At 50.4% G+C, this 21,954-nt stretch overlaps 1 protein-coding gene across 1 annotated transcript in view; it reads right to left on the bottom strand.

Annotated features, from left to right (window-relative positions):
• The window catches only part of SYNJ2 (synaptojanin 2), a 102,436-nt gene that overhangs the window by 61,803 nt on the left and 18,679 nt on the right, over window positions 1-21,954 (bottom strand). Inside the window, exon 2 of the mRNA XM_040238896.1 lies at window positions 5,859-5,945. Coding sequence (XP_040094830.1) covers window positions 5,859-5,945 — 87 coding nt within the window. The remainder of the gene's footprint in view (window positions 1-5,858; window positions 5,946-21,954) is intronic.

The raw sequence follows: 21,954 nt of genomic DNA, 5'->3' as shown, positions 1-21,954 counted from the left end.
TGGCAACCCTGCTTCAGTATTCTTGCCTGGAAAATTCCATGGAGAGAGGGGCCTGGTGGGCTACAGTCCATGGGGTCTCAAAAGAGTCGGACATGACTGAGCACATTATATATACAGGTTAACTGGGATGGGGTTTCAGTCTGAGACAATGAAAAATGTTCTAGAGAAGGACGGTGGTGATAGCTGCTCAAGAACGTGAATGGCCTTCATGCCACTGACCTGTAATGCTTAAATGGTTAAAATGGTAACTTTTAGGGACCTCCCTTGTGGCTCCGCTAGTAAAGAACGTGCCTGCAATGTGGGAGACCTGAGTTCGACCCCTGGGTTGGGAAGATCCCCTGGAGAAGGGAACGGCTACCTGTTCCACTATTCTGGCCTGGAAAATTCCATGGACTGTATATAGTCCACGGGGTCAGAAAGAGCTGGACATGACTGAGCGACTTTCACTTTCACTGGTGGTCCAGTGGCTAAGATGCCACGCTCCCAGTGCAGGAGGCCTGGACTCAATCCCTGGTTAAGGAATCAGATCTCACAGGATCTGATTGCAGGATCACAACCAAAGATCCTGCAAGCCACAACCAAAATCAAAGATCTCACATGCCATAACTAAGACCAGGAGCAGCCAAATAGATAAATAAATAAGTAGTTTTTAAAAAGGGTAAATTTTATTATCTTATATATGTTAGTTGCTCAGTCACGTCCAACTCTTTGCAATCCCATGGGCTGTAACCCATCAGGCTCCTCTGTCCATGGGGTTCTCCAGGCAAGAGAATCCCACTGGAGTGGGCTGCCATTCCCTTCTCCAGGGGATCTTCCTAGCCCAGAGACTGAACCTGGGTCTCCTGCATTGCAGGCAGATTCTTTACCATCTGAGCCACCTGGGAAGCCCTATCTTATGTATATTTCATCACAATTTGTAAAAACCTCCAAAACCTCAATTTAGAAATCCTCTCCCTCAAGAGAGCCGTCTTCAAAGCCCAGCTCCAAGTCAGAGCTGTCTGGGAGAAACTCCAAGCCCTGCAGGGACAGGTCCTGAGTTTCATCCAGCCGTGGCCACTCGTCATCTGGCCGGGAAGGTCGGCCGCTGGGGCCACCATGAGTCACCAGCACACACAATGGTTCATTCAGAGACGGTGCCGGGCGTGTTTGCGTTGGAATTTCTCTGTTTGCTCAGCCTAGGAGTTCTCTCCCCAGCCAGGTACAAGGGATCTCAACCCTGAGTGCCTACACACCAACCCCCCTCTTGACTGCCGGTCTGGGATCCTCTCAGACCTGTGAACAGAGGACCTGGGAGCCGACGCTTCCCCACCTGTGAAGTCGGCAGCTGTGGCCGGAGGAGCCCGAGCCGCCCGCCCCCACCCCTTACCAGTGAGCTCAGGATCCTGAATACCTGGATCCACCAGGTATCTGTCCCCTCCCTGCCGAGAACATGAGCACAGTGAAGGCAGCGGTGTGCTGGCTAATTTCACCAGCTTCTGGGAGCCGGCTGAGCACAGCGCATCCCAATTCCATCCTGGCCTGAAACCACCCATGCTGTATACACTTACAGGACGGAAACTGACAAACACAGACTGTCAGGAATTCCCCACCAGAGAGCCGGTAATGACCAGCCCACCACTGGGTATAACAGTTAAATTACTAAGACTGATGGCCATTTCAAGACTTGCTAGAGAATACTGCATTTTCCAAATCTCAAAGGAGTCCTAAAGACTGTCAAAGGTCCCCCTCCAGAGGTAGTCCATCCTGCAGTGACTGCTCAGAGAAGTCAGCCACGGCTGACTACCACCAGTAGTCACAGACCCAAAGGTGCTCAGCCTGGGCCCCACGCCTAGTTCTCCCTGAGAGACCCCCTGCAGGACAGCCCTTCGCATCCACTCGGTACCCAAGTTCAATCCATGTTCATTTTCTCATGTATTAATAAAAATCTTCAGAACTATGTAAGATAGAGATGAGGCAGTTTTCTTGCTTTTAGAGGTATGAAAACAGCCCTCGAGATATTGAATGAACTAAGAAGGTCAGTGTGTGGAGAAGCTGAAATTAGACTTGAGGAGGGCTGTCTGGTGGAAGGCTTACAGGACTGTGAAGTACAGCTTTACAGGCTGTGCACTGCCCAACTCCAGGAAACACAGTTCAACAGAGACCTCAATGTATTCAACCTCCAAGGCTATGAAATAGGGAGGCCTTGAGAGCTTAGGGGAAAAGGGAGTTAAATCCCTATAATCATTGGGATAAATTCTTTTTATAGCAATAGTCTCACTTTCTATGCCTTGTATTGTGTATGTGTCAGGAAGCCCGACTCTCATATCCATACATGACTACTGGAAAAACCATAGCTCTGACTATATGGACCTTCCTACATTCATTGGAAGGACTGACGCTGAAGCTCCAATACTTTGGCCATCTGATGCAAAGAGCCGACTCATTGGAAAAGACCCTGATGCTGGGAAAGATTGAAGGCAAGAGGAGAAAGGCGCAACAGAGGATGAGATGGTTGGATGGCATCACCGACTCAATGGACATGAGTTTGAGCAAGCTCTGGGAGATGGTGAATGACAGGGAAGCCTGGTGTGTTGCAGTCCATGGGGTCACAAAGAGTCAGACATGACTGAGTGGCTGAACAACAACAGGAAGCCCAACTCCAGGGCTTATCATGGGGACTCCAACCCCTTCCTGCTAGCATTTCAGAGAGGAAGGAGGGACTCTGAGCTCTCCATGGAAATCTACGAGCTTCTGAACATTTCTTAATTTCTAACATAAAAGGCTGTGTTCACTTAGGTAGACTGAAAGAGAACAACTCCCCCAAGTTAATTAAGAACCTGAGCGGAAGTCTCTCGCTGTACAGAGACCTTCAGTCTAAAAGAGTCAAAAGGGGGCCCACCTCCTACTCGGGCTGGTCATCCTGGTGGCAGATGAAAGCTGGAATTTCACTCTATACTGCCAGCACCCTCAACTGATGGGGAAGAAAACACAATACATCGTAGTTCTGGGATAGGGACTTGCAGATGGAAAAGAAAATCAAGTTCAAGCCAAACATTCCTCAGCATAACCGAAGAGAATTGGAAAAACTCAATGACAAGGCCCAGTCCTTCCATCCTTCAGACTGTTGTTCAGTCGCTCAGTCGTGTCTGACCGACTGTTTTGTGATGCCATGGACTGTAGCCCACCAGGCTCCTCTGTCCGTGGGATTCCCCAGGCAGGATTACTGGAGTGGATTGCCATGTTCTCCTCCAGGGCACCTTCCCGACCCAGGGATGGAACCTGAGTCTCCTGCATTGATAGGCGGGTTCACCACTGAGCCACCAGGCAAGCCCGCATCCTTCAGATACCCTGGGCACTTTCAGAAATGTGTTGAGAAAGGCCAGATAATCCTGATGTTCCAAGTCAAACACACTCTCACCACACTCAGGGAGCCTTCACAGGGCCCCCTGGAGGAGGACACAGGCAGGCAGGGCTGCGGTGTTCAGAGGACACCAGACATGGCCAGGGACCAGGGGCTGTGCTCGCTGCCCCCTCGCGGGGAGGAGCAGGCGGGTGGGGGGCCGCAGGCAGGGAGGATGGCCTTGTCTGGGGCAGCACTAGGAGCTGGTCACCTCTCTTCACTCCCTGCCCTGGGATGAGCCTGCCATAGCTGGCACCCACAGACACTGTCTGTGGGGGCTGCCAGCCTTCCCTGTCAGGACCGGTTTCCTAGAGCTGATCTCCAACCTCAGCCCAGGAAGACAAGCTTTCCCCTGGGATACAGGCAAGGTACCACTTCCCTGGTCTTGGAACCTCAGCCTTCCTGCCCCTTTCAGGACAGAACAGCCTAGCTGGTGAAGGCAGCTCCTGATGCCATAAAAAAGGAGTTTAAAACCTAGTCACAGGTTCAAGGGGCTTCCCTTCTGGTTCAGCTGGTAAAGAATCTGCCTACAATGCAAGAGACCTGGGTTCAATCCCTGGGTTGCGAAGATCTCCTGGAAAAGGGAAAGGCTACCCACTCCAGTATTCTGGCCTGGAGAATGCCATGGACTGTAAAGTCCACGGGGTCACAAAGGGTTGGACACGACTGAGCAACTTTCACTTTCATAGGTTCAAGAGGGAGGGGGCATATGTATACCCGTGGCTGATTCACGTTGCTGTATGGCAGAAACCAACACAACACTGCAAAGCAATTATCCTCCAATTAAAAATAAATATATTTAAATTTTTTAAAAACCCACTTGCCACCAGCAAGTCACCGATGCAAAAAGGACCATTAATTTACACACAAGAAAAATATTGCCAATCATAATTGTAAAATGCCAACAACTGTAACATATCTGAAACACCCAGATGTTATAATATAAAAAAATGTGTCATGGAATAGAGGAATTACAACTCTTAAGCTTTCTAACAGTTCCAGTTCCTACCTCAAGTTGTTGGGAGAGCTGAGTTAATAAATTAAAACACTTAAAACTGGGCCCAGCACAGAGTAAGTACCACATAAGGTCAGCTGTCATCTTCACATCCTCGTGATTGAGGAAAGGCCACAGGAATTTTTTATAACCTCAGAAAATAAAAATCATGGCAAGGGGGAAGAAAAAAACAGAAACTCTTGGCAGGCAGCACATCTTCATGAAAAAAAAGTAAGTGTTTAGAGGCTGCTAGATCCAGGTTTCAATTCTAGCTGAGCTTCTTAGGCAAGTGATTTTTACCTTCTGAGTCTGTTTCCTTTACTGAAAAGGAGAATAAAGACACAGTATCACATTGGCTTGTTTTTAGGATTAAAGAAGCTAATGTACACTTAGCCATTGGCACAAAACAAGACATTTAATACATGCATTTTGTCATGTGGGTACTGAGTGTTTTTCCTAAACACTGTGGAGATGATCACCATCATAGTTCAGAGGGAAAAAAAAACCACCCGATTAAAGAAAAAAGAGCCAGAAAAGTAATGGCAAACAACTGTGCTATTCTGTCTGCTGTGAAAATCCTCAGACCAGGGAACACAGCTGCTGTGCGGATGTGGAGATGAAAACAGCTGCTGTGTGGATGTAGGCTTGGGAAGAGCCTGCGTTTGAGCAGCTCACAGCCTGATCTGGTCTTGGCCCCATAAGTCACCAGAGACACTGGGCAGGGACAGTGTAAATCAGATGGCAGAGAGGGGAGGAAGGAGGGGGTTGCTGAGTCCCAGCACAGCATCAGGGCTGTGAGGCCCAGGAGTGCAGAGGTGACCGAGCAGCCTCACAGGGAGACTGGGACTCCCCAGCGGCAGCCGTGTTGACGGCTCAGCCCCTCGCGTCTTACACCGAGCAAGGATGCCCGCGCGTTCCTGTGAGTCCTCTGCCCTTTCCAGTCGGATCATGTGGCCCAGTTCTGGAGCTCTTTTCCTTGCTCTCGCTCACACCCAACCTCAGTGCCCAATAGTCAAGCGCTGGTGGCTTTTCTCTCCTTGCCAACGATGCTCCATCCCAGCTCCACTCCATAAAGACACACTCAGCAGGTCCAGGGGCTTTTGACCTCTGACCTCCACCCCCTTCTAGAATACAAATCCCCTGTAAAACAACACACCAGCCCCTGGGGAGGACCCCACCCCCACCCCCCCGCCCAGACCAGGCTGGAAGACCTAGATCCCAGCGGGCACCCAGAGAAGGTAAGGTCCTCTGTGCCCAGGGTGGGAAGGAGTGCCAACAGGGGAGGACCAGGCTCTCACCTCAACCTCTGCCCTAGCCTGGAGGAGCCGGCTCAGTGAAATAAACATTTTAAAAGAGGGTAGCTGCTGAAATAAAATGACTAAATCCCACAGCCTCTCCAAACTCACATAAGAGAAGCTCTGCCCGACACTTATAGTCTATAGCCCTGAGCGTGTGACAGCTGCCGCCCTCCACGCGGGTACTCACCGGACTTCAGCCTGAGCTCCCCCAGGCAGCCGTAAGCATCGGTGAGCTTCCCGTACTGGCCTTTAATGACCTCCTTTTCTTCCGGGGCTGCAGGAGAAACCCAGCACAGACAGCATCAGCCAAACCTCCCGGTGGAGTTCATTCACTGCAGCTCCCGATGCGGCTCCCACCCACTCGGCAGAGAAAACGCAGAGTCGGTTGCTCGGCCCCAAGTCATCTGTGTGGAGCCTTGTGGATCAGCAGATTGCCGAGCTCCAGGGACTGAGACCTTTCCACCTGCTGTCTGAAAGCTCCAGCAGCGTCCCGGGGGGGTGCTGCAGAGGCGGAGGGGAGTCCCCGGCCCGCGGAGGTGCTGGGTTTGAGGTGGGAGCAGGTGTCTCAGGCCGGCCCCGTCCCTCGGTACTGCAGCCCACGTGCTCAGAAACAGCACTGAGTCATCGCTCCCCGATGGGGAGGACCTTCCTTCTTAAGTATCGTCCACCAGAGGCCACGTCGTGCAAGTGCTCACCCGCCCCCCGGGGACCTGCTAACACACAAGGGCTGAGCAGGAGGCCTGGGTGACCCTTGTGCTCCAGGTCCGGGGCCAGTGAATCCTAAGGCAGGCTGATGAGCAGAGGTCCCCAGGGTCTTCAGAGTTACTAGAAACACCCTGGACAACACACCCAGCCTGTTGAGAAGCAGAAGAAAAACTGGCAGAGGGAAGGACCAGGAAAAGTAGGGAGCCCTTAACCTTGACAGTGAGAGCACAGACACCATTGGAGGCGCCACGGGCTCTTACAGGGGCCAGGCCTTCGCACCCTTTTCTCAGAAGAACGTTTCTAAATGCACAGAATAAAACACACACACGGACGAATCCTTAAATAAGGACCCCGCAAATACCATTAGGGCGACTTGCTATGGAAGCAAAAACTCAGCCTCAACTGGATTCATCCAATACAAGGGCTCTCCAGCTGGGGAGACAGAGGGAAAAGCCTGGCAGACACCACAGCTTCACAGATAGGTTTTGGGGGCTCTATATCTCTAAAAAGTGAAAGTGAAAGTGGCTAAGTTGTGTCTGACTCTTTGTGACCCCATGGATTGTATACAGTCCATGGAATTCTCCAGGCCAGAATACTGGAGTGGGTAGCCTATCCCTTCTCCAGCGAATCTTCCCAACCCAGGAATCGAACCCAGGTCTCCCGCATTGCAGGCGGATTCTTTACCAACTGAGCTACCAGGAAAGCCCTATAATCTCTAAAATTGTATGCAAAATTTTTGATGTATATTTTTATGAGACTGGGATCATAATTTTCATCAGAATCTTCAAGGAGCTCTAAGGTTAAGAACCAGTTTAATAAATGATATTTTCCTCCAAAATTCGCATGACTTTTTCTAATTAGGGTTTTTTGCTGGGGGAGGAGGGAGCAGAGTAACCTAAAGGTAATTACCCAAAGCCAGGGCTTCCCTGGGTGCTCAGCAGTGAAGAATCCACCTGCCAATGCAGGAGACTCAGGTTCAATACCTGGGCTGGGAAGATCCCCTGGAGAAGGGAACAGCTACCCACTCCAGTATTCTTGCCTGGAGAATCCCATGGACTGAGGAACCTGGCGGGCTACAGTCCGCGGGGTCGCAAAGCAGCCACTGAACAAGTGTATATAAGTCAGTCCCAATCTCCCAATTCACTGCACCCTCCCTCGTGTCTACATCCTCTCTCTTCAAAACTAGCAATCGCTTCCCTCCAATCCCTGCTTCCATCTTCACATCTCACACTCTCTCCCTCTCCCGCCTCCCTCTTCCATCTGTTAAGGACCATTGTGAGTACACTGGGCCCCTGGATCATCCCCAACAATCTCCTATCCCAAGGCCCTTAGCTTAATCACAAGTGCAAGGCCCCTTCTGTCAAATGCGGGAACCGTTGCAGGAAGTGGGCATCAGGATGGGGGCACTGAGGGGCCCACAGATGGGCACGACCCACTTCCTGGAGCCCACAGGTCTTTGCCCCAACAATGATGACAATGAGGAGGACGAGGCAGCCTTCCCGCCCACCCTGGTCTGCTCCCTGAAGAGATGAAGGCCCCCTCCATCCAGGTGATGACGAGTCCACCGTTCAGGGACAAGCGTGGTGCCACGTGTCTATGGACCCCTCCTGGAAGTGGCCTGCTCTACTCTAGGCCAGGTGAAGTCGGTGAAATCCCAACCCCGCAGGTGGAAGCGAACTGCTCCCTGCAGGCCTGTTCAGGGCCACACGTGGTGTCTCCTGGTCTAAAGAGAGAGAGGTAGACAGGCAGCTCCCATCCTCACTGCAGTGGACACATTGATCAATGCAAGAGCATAATTCTGACACACACACAAAAATCATATTTCAACCTGCAAAGCTTTACAAAGCCTTTGCACAGAACCCTGAAGCCAGGGTATCATCTGGGTCTCACCCTATTGACCCTAAAACGAGGAGGTCTTTGTGCCTTTATGTCCCTCTGCAAACAGTCCTAACCAAACAAACAAAACCCTGGGAAACTGCTGGCCAAAGGAACCTGGTCAGATCCACACTTCAGAGGTGGGAACGGGACCGCAGGAGAAGCTGTGGGAACAGAACTGACCCCTGCCCCGCTGGGTCACAGAAGAAAAGCACACACAGCCGATCCCCCTGTGCTGGGAAAATCAAACAAACACAAATTTAAAAAAGGCTTCTCATCCTATTTTAAAAACAAACAAGCACAGCTCCACCAGGCCACCTTGTCCCATCCGAATCCTGTAAATGATCCACTCCTTAATACAGAATCAGCACCATCATCCCTGGCTTTCACACACGGCACCTCATGGAAGGTCACAACCTGACTGCACGTGCCAGGCTTGGGAGAAGATGCTTTTCCTCCATCACGAACAGATGAACTGTAAACAAACCGAGGGGCTTAAAACATCGGAACTTTCTCAGCTCTTGAGTCTGGAGGCTGGAAGTCTGGAAACAAGGTGTCAGCCGGCCACCACCCTCTGCAGGCTCGGGGGAGGGTCCTCCCCTCCTTGTCCTGGCTGGTGGTGGCCGTCAATCTGGACCTTCTTTGGCCTGCAGCTGTGTCACTCCAACCCCTGCCTCCTTCATCACGTGGCCGTCTTCTCTCTGTGTGGCTCTGGGCTTCTCTCCTCTTGCAAGGACACTCATCACATCAGATTGGGGGCCCACCCTATTCCAGGATGACCGCATCTCAACCTATTTACACAAAGGACCCTATGTCCAAACATGGTCCCATTCTGAAGTACTGGAAGTTAGGACTTGCATGTATCTTTTGGGAACACAGCTGAACCTGTAAGATTCAGTAACCTTTTCCTTCCATGAGCCAGCCCTGTTAAAAGTCCAGACTCTCTGCAAAGCATCTCTCCTTTTCTCCAGGCCTTCCCCTCCAAAGCTCCTTTCCACCCCTGCGATGTGTAAGCGGGACATGTCCCACGTCTGGGAGACAGGGTCTCCTCAGTGAGCCCCCAGGACCCCCAGAGGCCTGGCCTCCCAGGCAACCTGTTGCAAAACTGCCCGACACCACTGCTTGCCCCAGATAACCGTATTTCCTCACTTCGTGTCAAAGGAAGAACAAATCCATTTTGCTCTTAAAAGGGAGCTCACAAACCAAAAGCCTCAGGCAGGTAAATGAAGGAATGAAGCTGCAGGAAGAGGTCCGTGGGTGACCCAAGGATATACGCACCTTCTAATGGGGACACATGGTCCGTTTCTGCCCACTGCCCCCAGGAGGTCAGACCAGCCTGGGTACCAGCGAGTTTCCAGTTTTTGAGAGAAATAGGACACTTCTGATTTCTCAGTCTTGGCAACCAACCCAGGTTTATTTTAAGCTCTGTGTGGGCTGCACACACCTCTGCAGACTGTATTTGGTCTGCCCATTGGCAACTTCTGTCCTTCCTTACTTAATGTCTCAAAAATAGAATTTTCCTGTCTTCCGCGCTTTTGTTGGTTGCATTTCCGGAGGGTTCGTCCACGTGAGAATGTTTTTGCTTCCCCCTGCTCACCACCCCTCGAACCCCAACCGTCGGCCACAACTTTCCAGGAAGTCCTCCCTTTTACTCACCCACCCTTGTCCTCATCCACCTCTTGCCCTGGGATTCAGCCACTCGTTCCAGTGAGCGTGTATCTGAAGGCCGGCTAAGCACAGGGTCCCAGCAGGGACCCGAATAGGCCCAAACCCATCCACCCCAGAGGCAGCGAGGCAGGTGCGGGGCCTTGGCAAAGAAGGGACATGTGTCATGAATGGGTGAGTGACGACCGTGGAGGCCAACCCGCTGGGGGTGGGAGCCAGGAGCAGTGGCCCCGGCAAGGCTGTCACAGAGGTGGTGGAGCAGCAGTGCCTACTTGGGGCCAGGAACCACACAAGCTTCCTGCCGAAGGGGACAGATGCAATCAGCACCACAATACAGTGACATGAGCTAAGAAGAAAAAGCTAACAAGGAAGAAGGGTGGGAAGCGGGGGAATGAGGACTCTCACATAGTGTGGTTTGGCAAGGTCTCACTGCAGGGGCAATCTGTGAAAGCAGATGAAGGAAAAGAGGGAGATGGCTGAGTGGAGGGCCGGGGAGCACTGTGGGCCCAGAAGAGCACGTGCAAAGGTCCTGGGGCTGAAGCATTTCTGGAATATGCAGGCTCAGTGAGGTCAGTGAGTCTGACAGAGGGAATGGAGCCAGGGACACGCTGCGAAGCACCGTCTAGGTCATAACAAGACTTGGGGTTTCGCGCCGAGCCAGAGGGAGGCACTGCGGGGTTTTGACGATCACTCTGAATCCAGGAGGAGCAAGAGGAAGGCAAGGAGACCAGTTAGGAGGCGCTACAATGATCCTGCAGAGAGGATGCTTGGAGCGGGGTTAGGGGGGTGGGGCCGGAGGTGCTGGGAACACACACACACCACACACACACTCACACACCTTATTATTATTGAAACTTCCAAAGAAAAGCAGAGTAGTGTAATAACTTTATGTGCCCACCAGCTCTGACTGGTATCTATTCACACTCAAGCTTACTTCATTTATATCTCCCACCTGAGAGGGTAACAGGTAGGAAGGCCAGGGGTCTCCAAACGGAGGAAACAGGCTGCAAGTGTCTCTCAAAATTCTGTGTTGCTATGATGACACCTGGTTCCACCTGAACTTCACATTTCTCAAACCTTGAGCTACCCAATGTGTTTTTCTTATGGAAATGTTTTTCTTAAGCTATGTTAATGAAACTAAGTGTTTGCTTTGGAATTTGCCTTTCTTCAAAACAATTCCACCTAAGACTAACGTTTTTTCTTTTCTCAAACCTTGGGCTGATAATAGCTGAACAAACCAGTATTCACATCAATTGTTTTATGGCTGGGGGATGACATACCTCGTGCCATCCTATCTCAAAAATGCATATTGTGGGAGAGGGGCCTGGTGAAACTCCCTCAGCCTTGAGGTGTCTCTCTTCTGATTAATAGCTTTCTAACAGACATAAAACAGCTTACTAAAAACTGGCAGGGGGGCACTCTCCATCGCCCTTCTGATGTCTATGTCAGAAGCTTTCTCTGTCCCCTTTTCACTTTAATACAACTCTGCTATACAAAAGCTCTTGGGTGATCAAGCCTGGTCCCTGGTCCCAAAGCTAAACCTTCTTCTGCAGAGATCATGAATCCAACATTGTTCACTGTAAGCTATCACATCCCATCTCTGACACCTCACATCAGTCTCATCTTGTGGGCTCAGACAATAAGCAACAATCGGTGTCAGGAGTTTAAAAAAAAACAAACCCATCCTAACCCCACTAAATCAGAAACTCTGGCCTTGAGACCCAGAAATCTGTTTTCATGAGTCCTCCACTTGAGAACCACTGCCCAAGATTATTCCAATTCCAGACTTCATACTGTTCTATCTATAAATATTTCAGTAAGAATCTCTAACAGATGAGGCTTCCTTTTAAAAATACACCACAATACCATGGTCATATCTTTAAAAATGTAACCATAATTCCTTAACATCATCAAATACCTGCATATACATCAAAGGCAAATGCAAAAGGCTTTGTGGACGGACAGGACATGGGACATGAGCGAAGGACAGGTGTCAAGGATGATGCTGAACAACCGAGAGGATGGTGTGACCATCACCCCTGGTGTCCATGGACACTGACCGGCCATCTGTCGTGGGGTCAGACCGTCCCTGGGAAAGACTTTGAGGATGCAGTCACACGGGCATATCGGCTGAAGATACAAACTGGGCACCCCTGGCTAACAGAAGCTCCTTAAAATCACAGACTCGGGGAGATCGCTTCCGGAATGCGTGGAGGGGGACAGGGTGCTTAAAGGTCTGGGAGTCGGAGGAGAAGCCAGAAAGATACAAGGAAAAGGTGCAGTGCCTGGTGTCAGGAGCCAGGGGCGAGCATGTCAAGGAGGCGAGATGGGTCGGCGAGGAGGTCCCATGCTGCCCTGAGTCCCATCCCAGCAGGACTGAGCGCTCATCATTCGAGTTACACACAGAGATAAACTAGGGGGAAAGCAGCTTCCCTAAAGATGAGGGGCAGAATCCTGAATGGTGTGTGTGTTAGTTGCCTAGTCGTGTCCGACTCTGCAAACCCATGGACTGTAGCCCGCCAGGCTTCTCTGTTCATGGAATTCTCCAGGCAAGAATACTGGAGTGGATTGCCATTCGCTTCTCCAGAGGAACTTCCCCACCCAGGGATCAAACCCTGAATGGTGAGGACGAGGCAAAAATGGAGGCTGGGAGTAGAAGCAGCTCCTTGAGGAATTCATCTGTGTGTGTGTGTGTGCGAGCGCGTGTGTTTGCACGTGTGGGTGTGCATGTGTGTGTAGAAATGGGAGGCTGGGAGCGGAAAGTGGGGTCTAAAGGTTTCCCTAAGAAAAGGAGTTAACACTAGTTTGCACGCTGGCAGAACTGATCCAGGGGAGGTAAAGGCTCCTGGAGGGGAGAGAAGGGACCCACTGATAGCGCCCCGGACGCAGTCGTGGCCCTGACCTGTGAGTGGGGGGCCGCCTGAACAAAGAGTCCGTCTACAGCGACAGGAGAGCGGAAGGACACAGGGGCAGAGGCGGCAGGGTGGCCGGGGCGCAGGCCGCGGGAGGAAACGCTCTCCTGGTGCCTCCGGCTTTCTCGGTGAATTGAGAAGCAACGCGTCTACTCAAAGCGCCTCGGAGGTGGAGGCGCGCGGAGCTTCAGCGGGAAGGGCCGTCGGGGGAGGCGGGAGGGTGAACTGACATAGGAGTGTACCTGGAGGGCCCGCTTGGGCCTGGGGACCCCAAAGGGGGGTCCACTGCCAGCGTGGGGGTGGGTCCGCTCCAGAGACGTCCAGCCACACGGAGGCAGGTCCAGGCGAGGACTGGAGGACCTGCCCAGCGGTTCCCCAGGGGAGTAGGGCCTGCAAGTGAGGGGCAGGGGTGGAGGGGGAGGAGTGCGAAGGGAAGTGGGGGAAGCGGGTGGGGAAGGCACTGGAAGAAGAGGCAGGTTCACCTCCTGTCCTGCTGGTGGGAATGTAAGTTGGTGCAGCCACTGTGGAGAACAGAATGGAGGTTCCTTAAAAAGCTAAAAAGAGTTGCCATAGAATCCAGCAATCTCACTCCTGGGCATATATCCGGACAGAACTGTAATTCAACAAGATACACAGCAGCATTGTTCACAATAGCCAAGACACGGAAACAACCTAATGTCCAGCAAGAGATGAATGGATAAACATTTTGGATAAATGAAAATATACATTCGTTCATCATTCATTTCTTCAGTCGCTAAGTTATGTCTGACTCTTGTGACTCCGTGGATTGTAGCCCGCCAGGCTCCTCTGTCCATAGAATTTTCCAGGCAAGAATACCAGAGTGGGTTGCCATTCCCTTCTCCAGGGGATCTTCCTGACTCGGGGATCAAACTCGCATCTCCTGCTTTGGCAGGAGGTTTCTTTACCACTCAGCCATCAGGTAAAGAATGATGGCTTTACCTGATACACATACATACACACACACACAAATAGAATACTACTCAGCCATAAATAAGAAGGAAACAATGCCATTTTCAGCAACACGGATGGATCTAGAGATTATCATACGAAGTGAAGTAAGCCAGAGAAAGATGAACGCCATATGATACCACTTATATCGGCAACCTAAAATGCGATACCTGGGCTTCCCTGATTGTCCAGTGGTTAAGGATACATCTCGAAATGCAAGGGACACTGGTTTGATCCCTGCTCCAGGAAGATCTCACACGCTGTGGGGCAACAAAACCCGTGCACCACAACTACTGAAGCCCACATTGCCGAGAGCCTGTACTCCGCAACAGGAGAAGCCGCCACAGTGAAAAGCCCGTGCACCACAACTAGAGAGACGTCCCCGCAAGCCGCAACTAGAAAAAGCCCGCACTCACCCTGTGGTGACAGCTATGTGTGACTCTTTGCAACCCGATGGACTGCAGCACGCCAGGCTTCCCTGACCTTCACTATCTCCCGGAGTTTGCTCAAACTCATGTCCATTGAATTGGTGATGCCATCCAACCATCTCATCCTCAACTGCCCCCAATCTTTCCCAGCATCAGGATCTTTTCCAAAGAGTCGGCTCTTTGCATCAAGTGACCAGAGTATTGGAGCTTCAACTCCAGCATCAGTCTTTCCAGTGAATATTCAGGGTTGATTTCCTTTAGGATTGACTAGTTTGATCCCCTTGCTGTCACAAGGGAACGCTCCAGAGTCTTCTCCAACACCACAATTTGAAAGCATCAGTTTTTCAGTGCTTAGCCTTCTTTAGGCTCCAACTCCCACATCTGTACATGACTATGGGAAAAACCATAGCTTTGACTATACAGACCTTTGTCAGCAAAGTGATGTCTCTGCTTTTCAATACGCTGTCTAGGTTTGTCATAGCTTTTCTTCCAAGGAGCAAGTGTCTTGGAATTTCATGGCTGCAGTCACTGTCCACAGCGATTTTGGAGCCCAAGAAAATAAAGTCTACCACTGTTTCCATTTTTTTTTTCCTGTCTATTTGCCATGAAGTGATTGGTTCAGATGCCATGACCTAGTTTTTCGCATGTTGAGTTTTAAGGCAGTTTTTTTCACTCTCCTCTTTCTTCTTTATCAAGAGACTCTTTAGTTCCTCTTTGCTTTCTGTCATTAGGGTGGTATCATCTGCATATCTGAGGTTATTGATATTTCTCCTGGCAATCTTGATTATGGCTTGTGCTTCAGCCAGCTCGACATTTCACATGATGTGCTCTGCGTAGAAGTTAAATAAGCAGGGTGACAATATACAGCCTTGACGTACTCCTTTCCCAACTTGGAACCAGTCCATTGTTCCGTGTCCGGTTCCGACTGTTGCTTCCTGACCTGCATACAGTTTTCTCAGGAGGCAGGTCAGGTGGTCTGGTATTCCCATCTCTTCTAAGAACTTTCCACAGTTTGTTGTGATCCACAGAGTCAAAAACTTTAGTGTAATCAATGAAGCAGAAGTAGATGTTTTTCTGGAATTCCCTTGCTTTTTTTATGACCCAGCAGATGTTAGCAATTTGATCTCTGGTTCCTCTGCCTTTTCTAAGTCTAGCTTGTACATCTGGAAGTTCTCAGTTCATGTACTATTGAAGCCTAGCCTGAAGGATTTTGAGCATTACCTTCCTAGCATGTGAAATGAGCTCAATTGTGAAGTAGTTTGAACATTCTTTGGCATTGCCTTTCTTTGGGATTGGAATGAAAACTGATCTTTTCCAGTCCCATGGCCACTGCTAAGTTTTCCAAATTTGCTGACATATTGAGTTCAGCACTTTTAACAGCATCATCTTTTATTATTTTAAATAACTCAGCTGGAATTCCATCCCCTCCACTAGCTTTGTTTGTAGTGAGGCTTTCTAAGATCTTTTTTGTATAGTTCTATGTATTCTTGCCACTTCTTAATATCTTCTGCTTCTGTTAGGTCCATACCGTTTCTGTCCTTTATTGTGCCCATCTTGGTATCTCCAATTTTCTTGAAGAGATCTCTAGTCTTTCCCATTCTATTGTTTTCCTCTATTTCTTTGCATTGTTCAGTTAAGAAGGCCTTCTTATCTCTCCTTGCTATTCTCTGGAACTCTACATTCAATTGAGTATGTCTTTCGCTTCCTCCCATGCTTTTTGCTTCTCTTCTTTCCTCAGCTATTTGTAAGGCCTCCTCAGATAACCACTTTACCTTCTTGCATTTCTTTTTCTTGGGGATGGTTTTGGTCACTGCCTCCTATACAATGTCAGGAACCTCAGTCCATAGTTCTTCAGGCACTCTGTCTACCAGATCTAATCCCTCAAATCTATTTGTCACTTCCACTGTATAATCATAAGGATTTGATTTAGGTCATACCTGAATAGTCTAGTAGTTTTCCCCACTTTCTTCAATTTAAGCCTGAATTTTGCAATAAGGAGTTCATGATCTGAGCCACAGGCAGCTCCAGGTCTTTGCTGACTGTATAGAGGTTTTCCATCTTTGGCTGCAAAGAATATAATCAATCTGATTTCAGTATTGACCATCTGGTGATGTCTGTGTGTGGAGTTGTCTCTTGTGTTCTTGGAAGAGGATGTTTGCTATGACCAGAGTGTTCTCTTGGCAAAACTCTGTCAGGCTTTGCCCTGATTCATTTTGTACTCCAAGGCCAAACTTGCCTATTACTCCAGGTATCTCTTGACTTCCTACTTTTGCATTCCAGTCCCCTATGATGAAAAGGGCAACTTTTTCTGGTGTTAGTTCGAGAAGGAGTTGTAGGTCTTCACAGAATTGTACAGCTCCAGCTTCTTCAGCATTAGTGGTTGGGGCATAGACTTGGATTAGTGTGATGTTGAATGGTTTGCCTTGGAAACGAACCGAGATCATTTTGGCATTTTTTAGGTTGCTCCCAAGTACTGCATTTTGGACTCTTGTTGACTATGAGCGCTACTCCATTTCTTCTAAGGGATTCCTGCCCACAGTAGTAGATATAATGGTCATCTGAAATATATTCACCTATTCCCATCCATTTTAGTTCACTGATTCCTAAAATGTTGATGTTCACTCTTGTTACCTCCTGCTTGAACACATCTGATTTACCTCGATTCATGGCCCTAACATTCCAGGTTCTTATGGGTACTGTTTTTTTACAGCATCGGGCTTTACTTTCACTGCTGGACACGCCTACAGCTGAGCATTGTTTCTGCTCTGGCCCAGCCTCTTCACTCTTTCTCTGCTCTTCCCCAGTAGCATATCGGACACCTACTGACCTGGGGGGCTCATTTTCCGGGGTCATATCTTTTTGCCTTTTCATACTGCTCAAGGGGTTCTCGAGGCAAGAAGACTGGAGTGGTTTGCCATTCCTTTCACCCAGTGTAGCCAAAAATAAAATTTAAAAAATTTTTTAAATAAAATATGACACAAATGAAGTAATCTACAAAACAGAAACAGACTTCAGACACAGAGAACAGACTTACGGTTAACAAGATGGAGACAGGATGGGAGAGGGGTGGACTGGGGATTCGGGATTCGCAGATGCAAACTATTCTATAGAATCAACCACAAGTTTCTACTATATATCACAGAGGGAACTATATTTGATATCCTACAATAAACCATAATGGAAAAATATATATATATATGTGGAAAAAAATTTTTAAGGGGTGGCAGGTTCACGGGATCGCAGTTTCTCTGGGGTCAAAGTGAGTGAAATTGGAGAACTGAGGGATGAGCTGGAAAGACGAAGGTGGCACATGAAAACGGCAACATCTGACGCAGATGGAGCAGCTGGGCTGACAGAAAAGAAGGTAAAGCCAGCAAGGAAACAGGCAATCTCAAGGAGGGACAGAGGGCAATATGGTTCTGTGGTGTGCGTGGACGAAGGGTCAACAGAGCCTGCAAGAGAATCTGACCCTAGGTTAGCCTCCCAGTCCCGTAAACTGATAAACACCATCCATGTTACTAGACGACAGTAAGGCAGAAACGGACCACCTGGCAGCAAACCCTGGACTAGCAGGAATCACAGCTGACAGACACGATGATGAGGGCCCAGGAAGACTCCTTGAACGGAGCAGGCCTTTAAGGGAGCCTGGAAGCTGAGCCACCAACACTGCATTCTGCGGTGACCGGGAGCAGGGGTGAGGCGTCTCAGCAAGACGCCCTGTCATCCACGCCCTTCCCGCGGCCCCCCCGCCCCACGCCCAGCATGCACGCCGGTGACAGGGCTGCTGTGACGGTGACTGCATAGAAGAACACTCCGTGTGGCCCCACCAGGAGCTCTGGTTCCTGTCCTGGGTACAGAGTGGGGTGTTGACAGTTTGGATGCTTAGATGAACCTAGAAAGACCTCCTGGTGGGCGCTGGACGTGAGATTCCTAGCTGACTGCTTTTACAGCGGAGGGAAGGAGGACAGCCTGGATGTGGCAAAGAGGAGCCTGGGGGACCACCATCCCATCCCTGGTATCCAGTGGGCCAAGGGCAGTGGAAGGGCAAGGGCTCCCCTGCAGGGGACAGCGCTTGCCCCAGCAGAGCGAAGCCGGTCCAAGATGCTGGTTCCCAGGACAGGGCTCTGTCGTCAGACATCCCAGGGCTGGGGCAGGGCTCCTGGGAGCCACAGGGCTCAGCAATGCAGCCAGAATCTGCTCTGCTCCTTAAAACTCAGGCCAAGCAGGCCGTGCTCCTGGTCAGCAGGCGAGCTGTCTGGACCAGTCATCAACCCAAGCACATGTGTTTCTTTCTTTCACAATATTTTCCACAATCACACGCCTTAAGGAAATTCCAGCAAGGCCCAGCCCACGGGTCAGAAAAATAAGTAGGTCAATTTAACCATGCAGACGGCCCAAGACTGAGGCACCCCTTGTGGCTGTGTCCCTGGTCCAGATATTATACCAGCTTCTTCTATTTCATGGTCTCCAGAGGACAGAATCACTCAGATCCAGGTCACTGTCTTCTTCATGTGCTAATTCTGAGCTCGGCTCAGACCGGCTTGTGGCCGTTCCTTCCAGAATTATCAGTTGGGAGCTGAAGCAGCGCTCCAGAAAGACAATGGCCTTCCTCGGGCAGGCGGGTGGGGGGCGGGTGGAGGCTGCTGGGCGGGGGTGGGGGTGGGGGGGGGGGGGGTGGTTGCTAAGCAAAGTGGAAATCAAAACATCAGTCTGAAACAGAAGCTTGAGAACCAAGACAAAGCCAATCAGGCAGACACGTCAGCCCGGCTAGGACACTTTGCTGTGCTATCCCCAACCTTTCTCTCCAAAAAGTCCAAGCCACACAAAAAGGTCAGTGGTGAGTCGTTGGCAGGGGACACTAAAAGAAAAAAAAATGCTACCTAAGCAGATGCACTGCCTCCCTGCAAGAATGAGCTCGTGTGTACCACCAGCCAGAGGGGAAAAGAGGACAATGGACCATCTCTTGCAGCCACAGCTGGACAAACTCCCCTCCTTGCAGTAGAGTCAGCAGAGGCTGGCGTGACCAGACCAGGGAAGGGAGGCCTGTCCTCCCCGGACAAGAGGGCTTGAGCGTTGGGCTGGACATTGGGCCTTGAGAGTTGAGTCTTTTTTTTTTCCCCTAAAAAGAAGGAATCTGGCCCTTTAAAAAAGTACTGACAGAAGGCTGACTATGCTTCTGATGGAGCCAGGCGATGGGGCGAAGTCCTGCTCAGCAGTTCCTACACCTCCAGGAGAGGGCACCAAGGGCTGGACCAGGCTGACTGCAGGACCATCCCACCCTGCAGAGCACAAGAAGGAGCGTAAATCACCCCCTTTTCCACAGAGGTGTGTGTGCTTCTCTTTGGACACAGGGGAGAGGTAGACCCTTCAGGCCAAGTTCATGGCCTGCCCACAGATGTCCAACCCCTCCCCAGGGATTCCACCCCGAACACAGAACAAGTCCTGATGCCTCACTTCCACCTACAACAAACCCTTCCATTTGCTTCCTGTAACTAACATGTTAGTTCCACCGCCCTGCCCCCCGGGTCTGGCGCTGGAGGCTCCACTCCCAGCTACTTTTCCAGTTTCTTCTCTAACTGACCAGCCAGGCCAGTTCCGGGGTATTTCCCCCTCTCAACATCATCATGACTCAGAAAGAAGTACTTCCTTACTCCACCTGAATGCCCCTCCCACCTCCACCAAACCCTGCCTGTGGGTCTCCTCCTGCGCAGAGAAGCCCTGTTCCCATGCATGCATACACACCTACCTTTAGAAGCCATTTTGTTGTTTAGTGGCTAAGAAGAATCCACAGACTGCAGCCCGCCAGGCTCCTCTATTCATGGGATTCTCCAGGCAAGAATACTGGGGTGGGTTGCCATTTCCTCCTCCAGGGGATCTTCCCAACCCAGGGGATCGAACCCAGGTCTCCTGCACTGGAGATCCATATATACTGTCTAACACAACATGGGGCTTCCCAGGTGGCACCAGTGATAAAGAACCCACCTGCCAATGCAGGAGACGCAGGTGTGATCCCTGGGTCGGGAAGATGCCCTGGAAGAGGAAATGGCACCTCACTGCAGTATTCTTGCCTGGAAAATGCCATGGACAGGGAAGCCTGGTGGGCTACAGTCCATGGGGCCACAAAGAATTGGACACAACTGAGCAACTGGGCACAACACAATGTGAGGGGCAGGAAGGGAGTCAGAGAGACGGGGAAAGAAAACACCTTTTTGCATGTCAACCCCATCACTCAACAAGGATGCTAGATGTCTGCTGTGCAAGCGGCTGGCCCAGGCGCTGGGGGAGCAGTGTGAGGCAGGAATAGAACCAGGAGGAGAAGCATCTTTCAGGAAGGAGGTGTGATCCCTGGGTGATGCTACGGGGCGGAGGACAGACCTGCAAGGGATCCATCCGGCAAGCTGGCAATCTCCGGGGACTCCGAGGAAAGGCTTCAGAGGAGTGGCATGCCCCTAAGCCTGACTAGGAAACAGGAGGAGAGAGCAGAGACGGCATACAAGGACAGACCCTTCACAGGAGGATGGGGTGGAGCAAGGAGGTAGGGGTGCTGTGGAGACAGGGTGTTTCTAAACATGAGGTCACTGGGAGAAATAACAACCTCAGGTATGCAGATGATACCACTCGAATCACAGAAAGCGAAGAGGGACTAAAGAGCCTCTAGATGAAGGTGAAAGAGGAGAGTGAAAAAGCTGGCTTAAAACTCCACATTCAAAAAACGAAGATCATGGTATGCGGTCCCACCACTTCATAGCAAATAGATGGGGAAACAATGGAAATAGTGACATATTTTATTTTCTTGGGCTCCAAAATCACTGCAGATGGTAACTGCAGCCATGAAATTAAAAGACACTTGCTCCTTGGAAGAAAAGCTATGACCAACCTAGACAGCATATTAAAAATCAGAAACATCACTTTGCCAACAAAGGTCTGGGTAGTCAAAGCTATGGTTTTTCCCATAGTCATGTATGGATGTGAGAGTTGGACCATAAAGAAGGCCAAGCATTGAAGAATTAATGCTTTTGAACTGTGGTGTCAGAGAAGACTCTTGAGAGGCCCTTGGACTGCAAGGAGATCAAACCAGTCAATCCTAAAGGAGATCAGTCCTGAATGTTCATTGGAAGGACTGATGCTGAAGCTGAAGCTCCAATCCTTTGGCCACCTGATGCAAAGAGCTGACTCACTGGAAAAGACCCAGATGCTGGAAAGATTGAAGGTAGGAGGAGAAGAGGGAGACAGAGGATGAGATGGTTGGATGGCATCACCGACTCAATGGGCATGAGTTTGAACAAACTCTGGGAGATGGTGAAGGACAGGGAAGCCTGGCGTGCTACTGTCCATGGGGTCCCAAAGAGTCGGACACGACTTGGTGACTGAACAACAAAAATGAGATACATCACCTGTTGGTGTAACAGTGGAAATCACCCAGCTAGGAAGGAAGGGGAAACTGGGGACGGAGTCTTCACAGGTGAGACGGGACAGGACTGGTGAGAAGAGAGAGGTGCAGGAGCTGGGAGGGCAGCGCACCCATACAGAGGGAGGCGGTGCCAGCCGCACGGGGCAGGCAGAGGACACGTCAGAGCTTGTCAAAGTTCTCTTCTTAACTATTTTATTCTCTCGGTATTTTAACTATTTTATTCTTTCACACAGGGAGTGAAATCATGAGCTGAGAGGGCCAAGGTGTTGACGGCTTGAGAAGATGAGAAACAGGCACCTGGGGGAGCGGGAGGGAAAT

This window comes from Oryx dammah, unplaced genomic scaffold (genome assembly GCF_014754425.2).
Source record: "Oryx dammah isolate SB20612 unplaced genomic scaffold, SCBI_Odam_1.1 HiC_scaffold_4, whole genome shotgun sequence".
In the NCBI taxonomy this organism is placed as follows: Eukaryota; Metazoa; Chordata; class Mammalia; order Artiodactyla; family Bovidae; genus Oryx; species Oryx dammah.
This window is presented reverse-complemented; position numbering and strand designations above follow the sequence as displayed.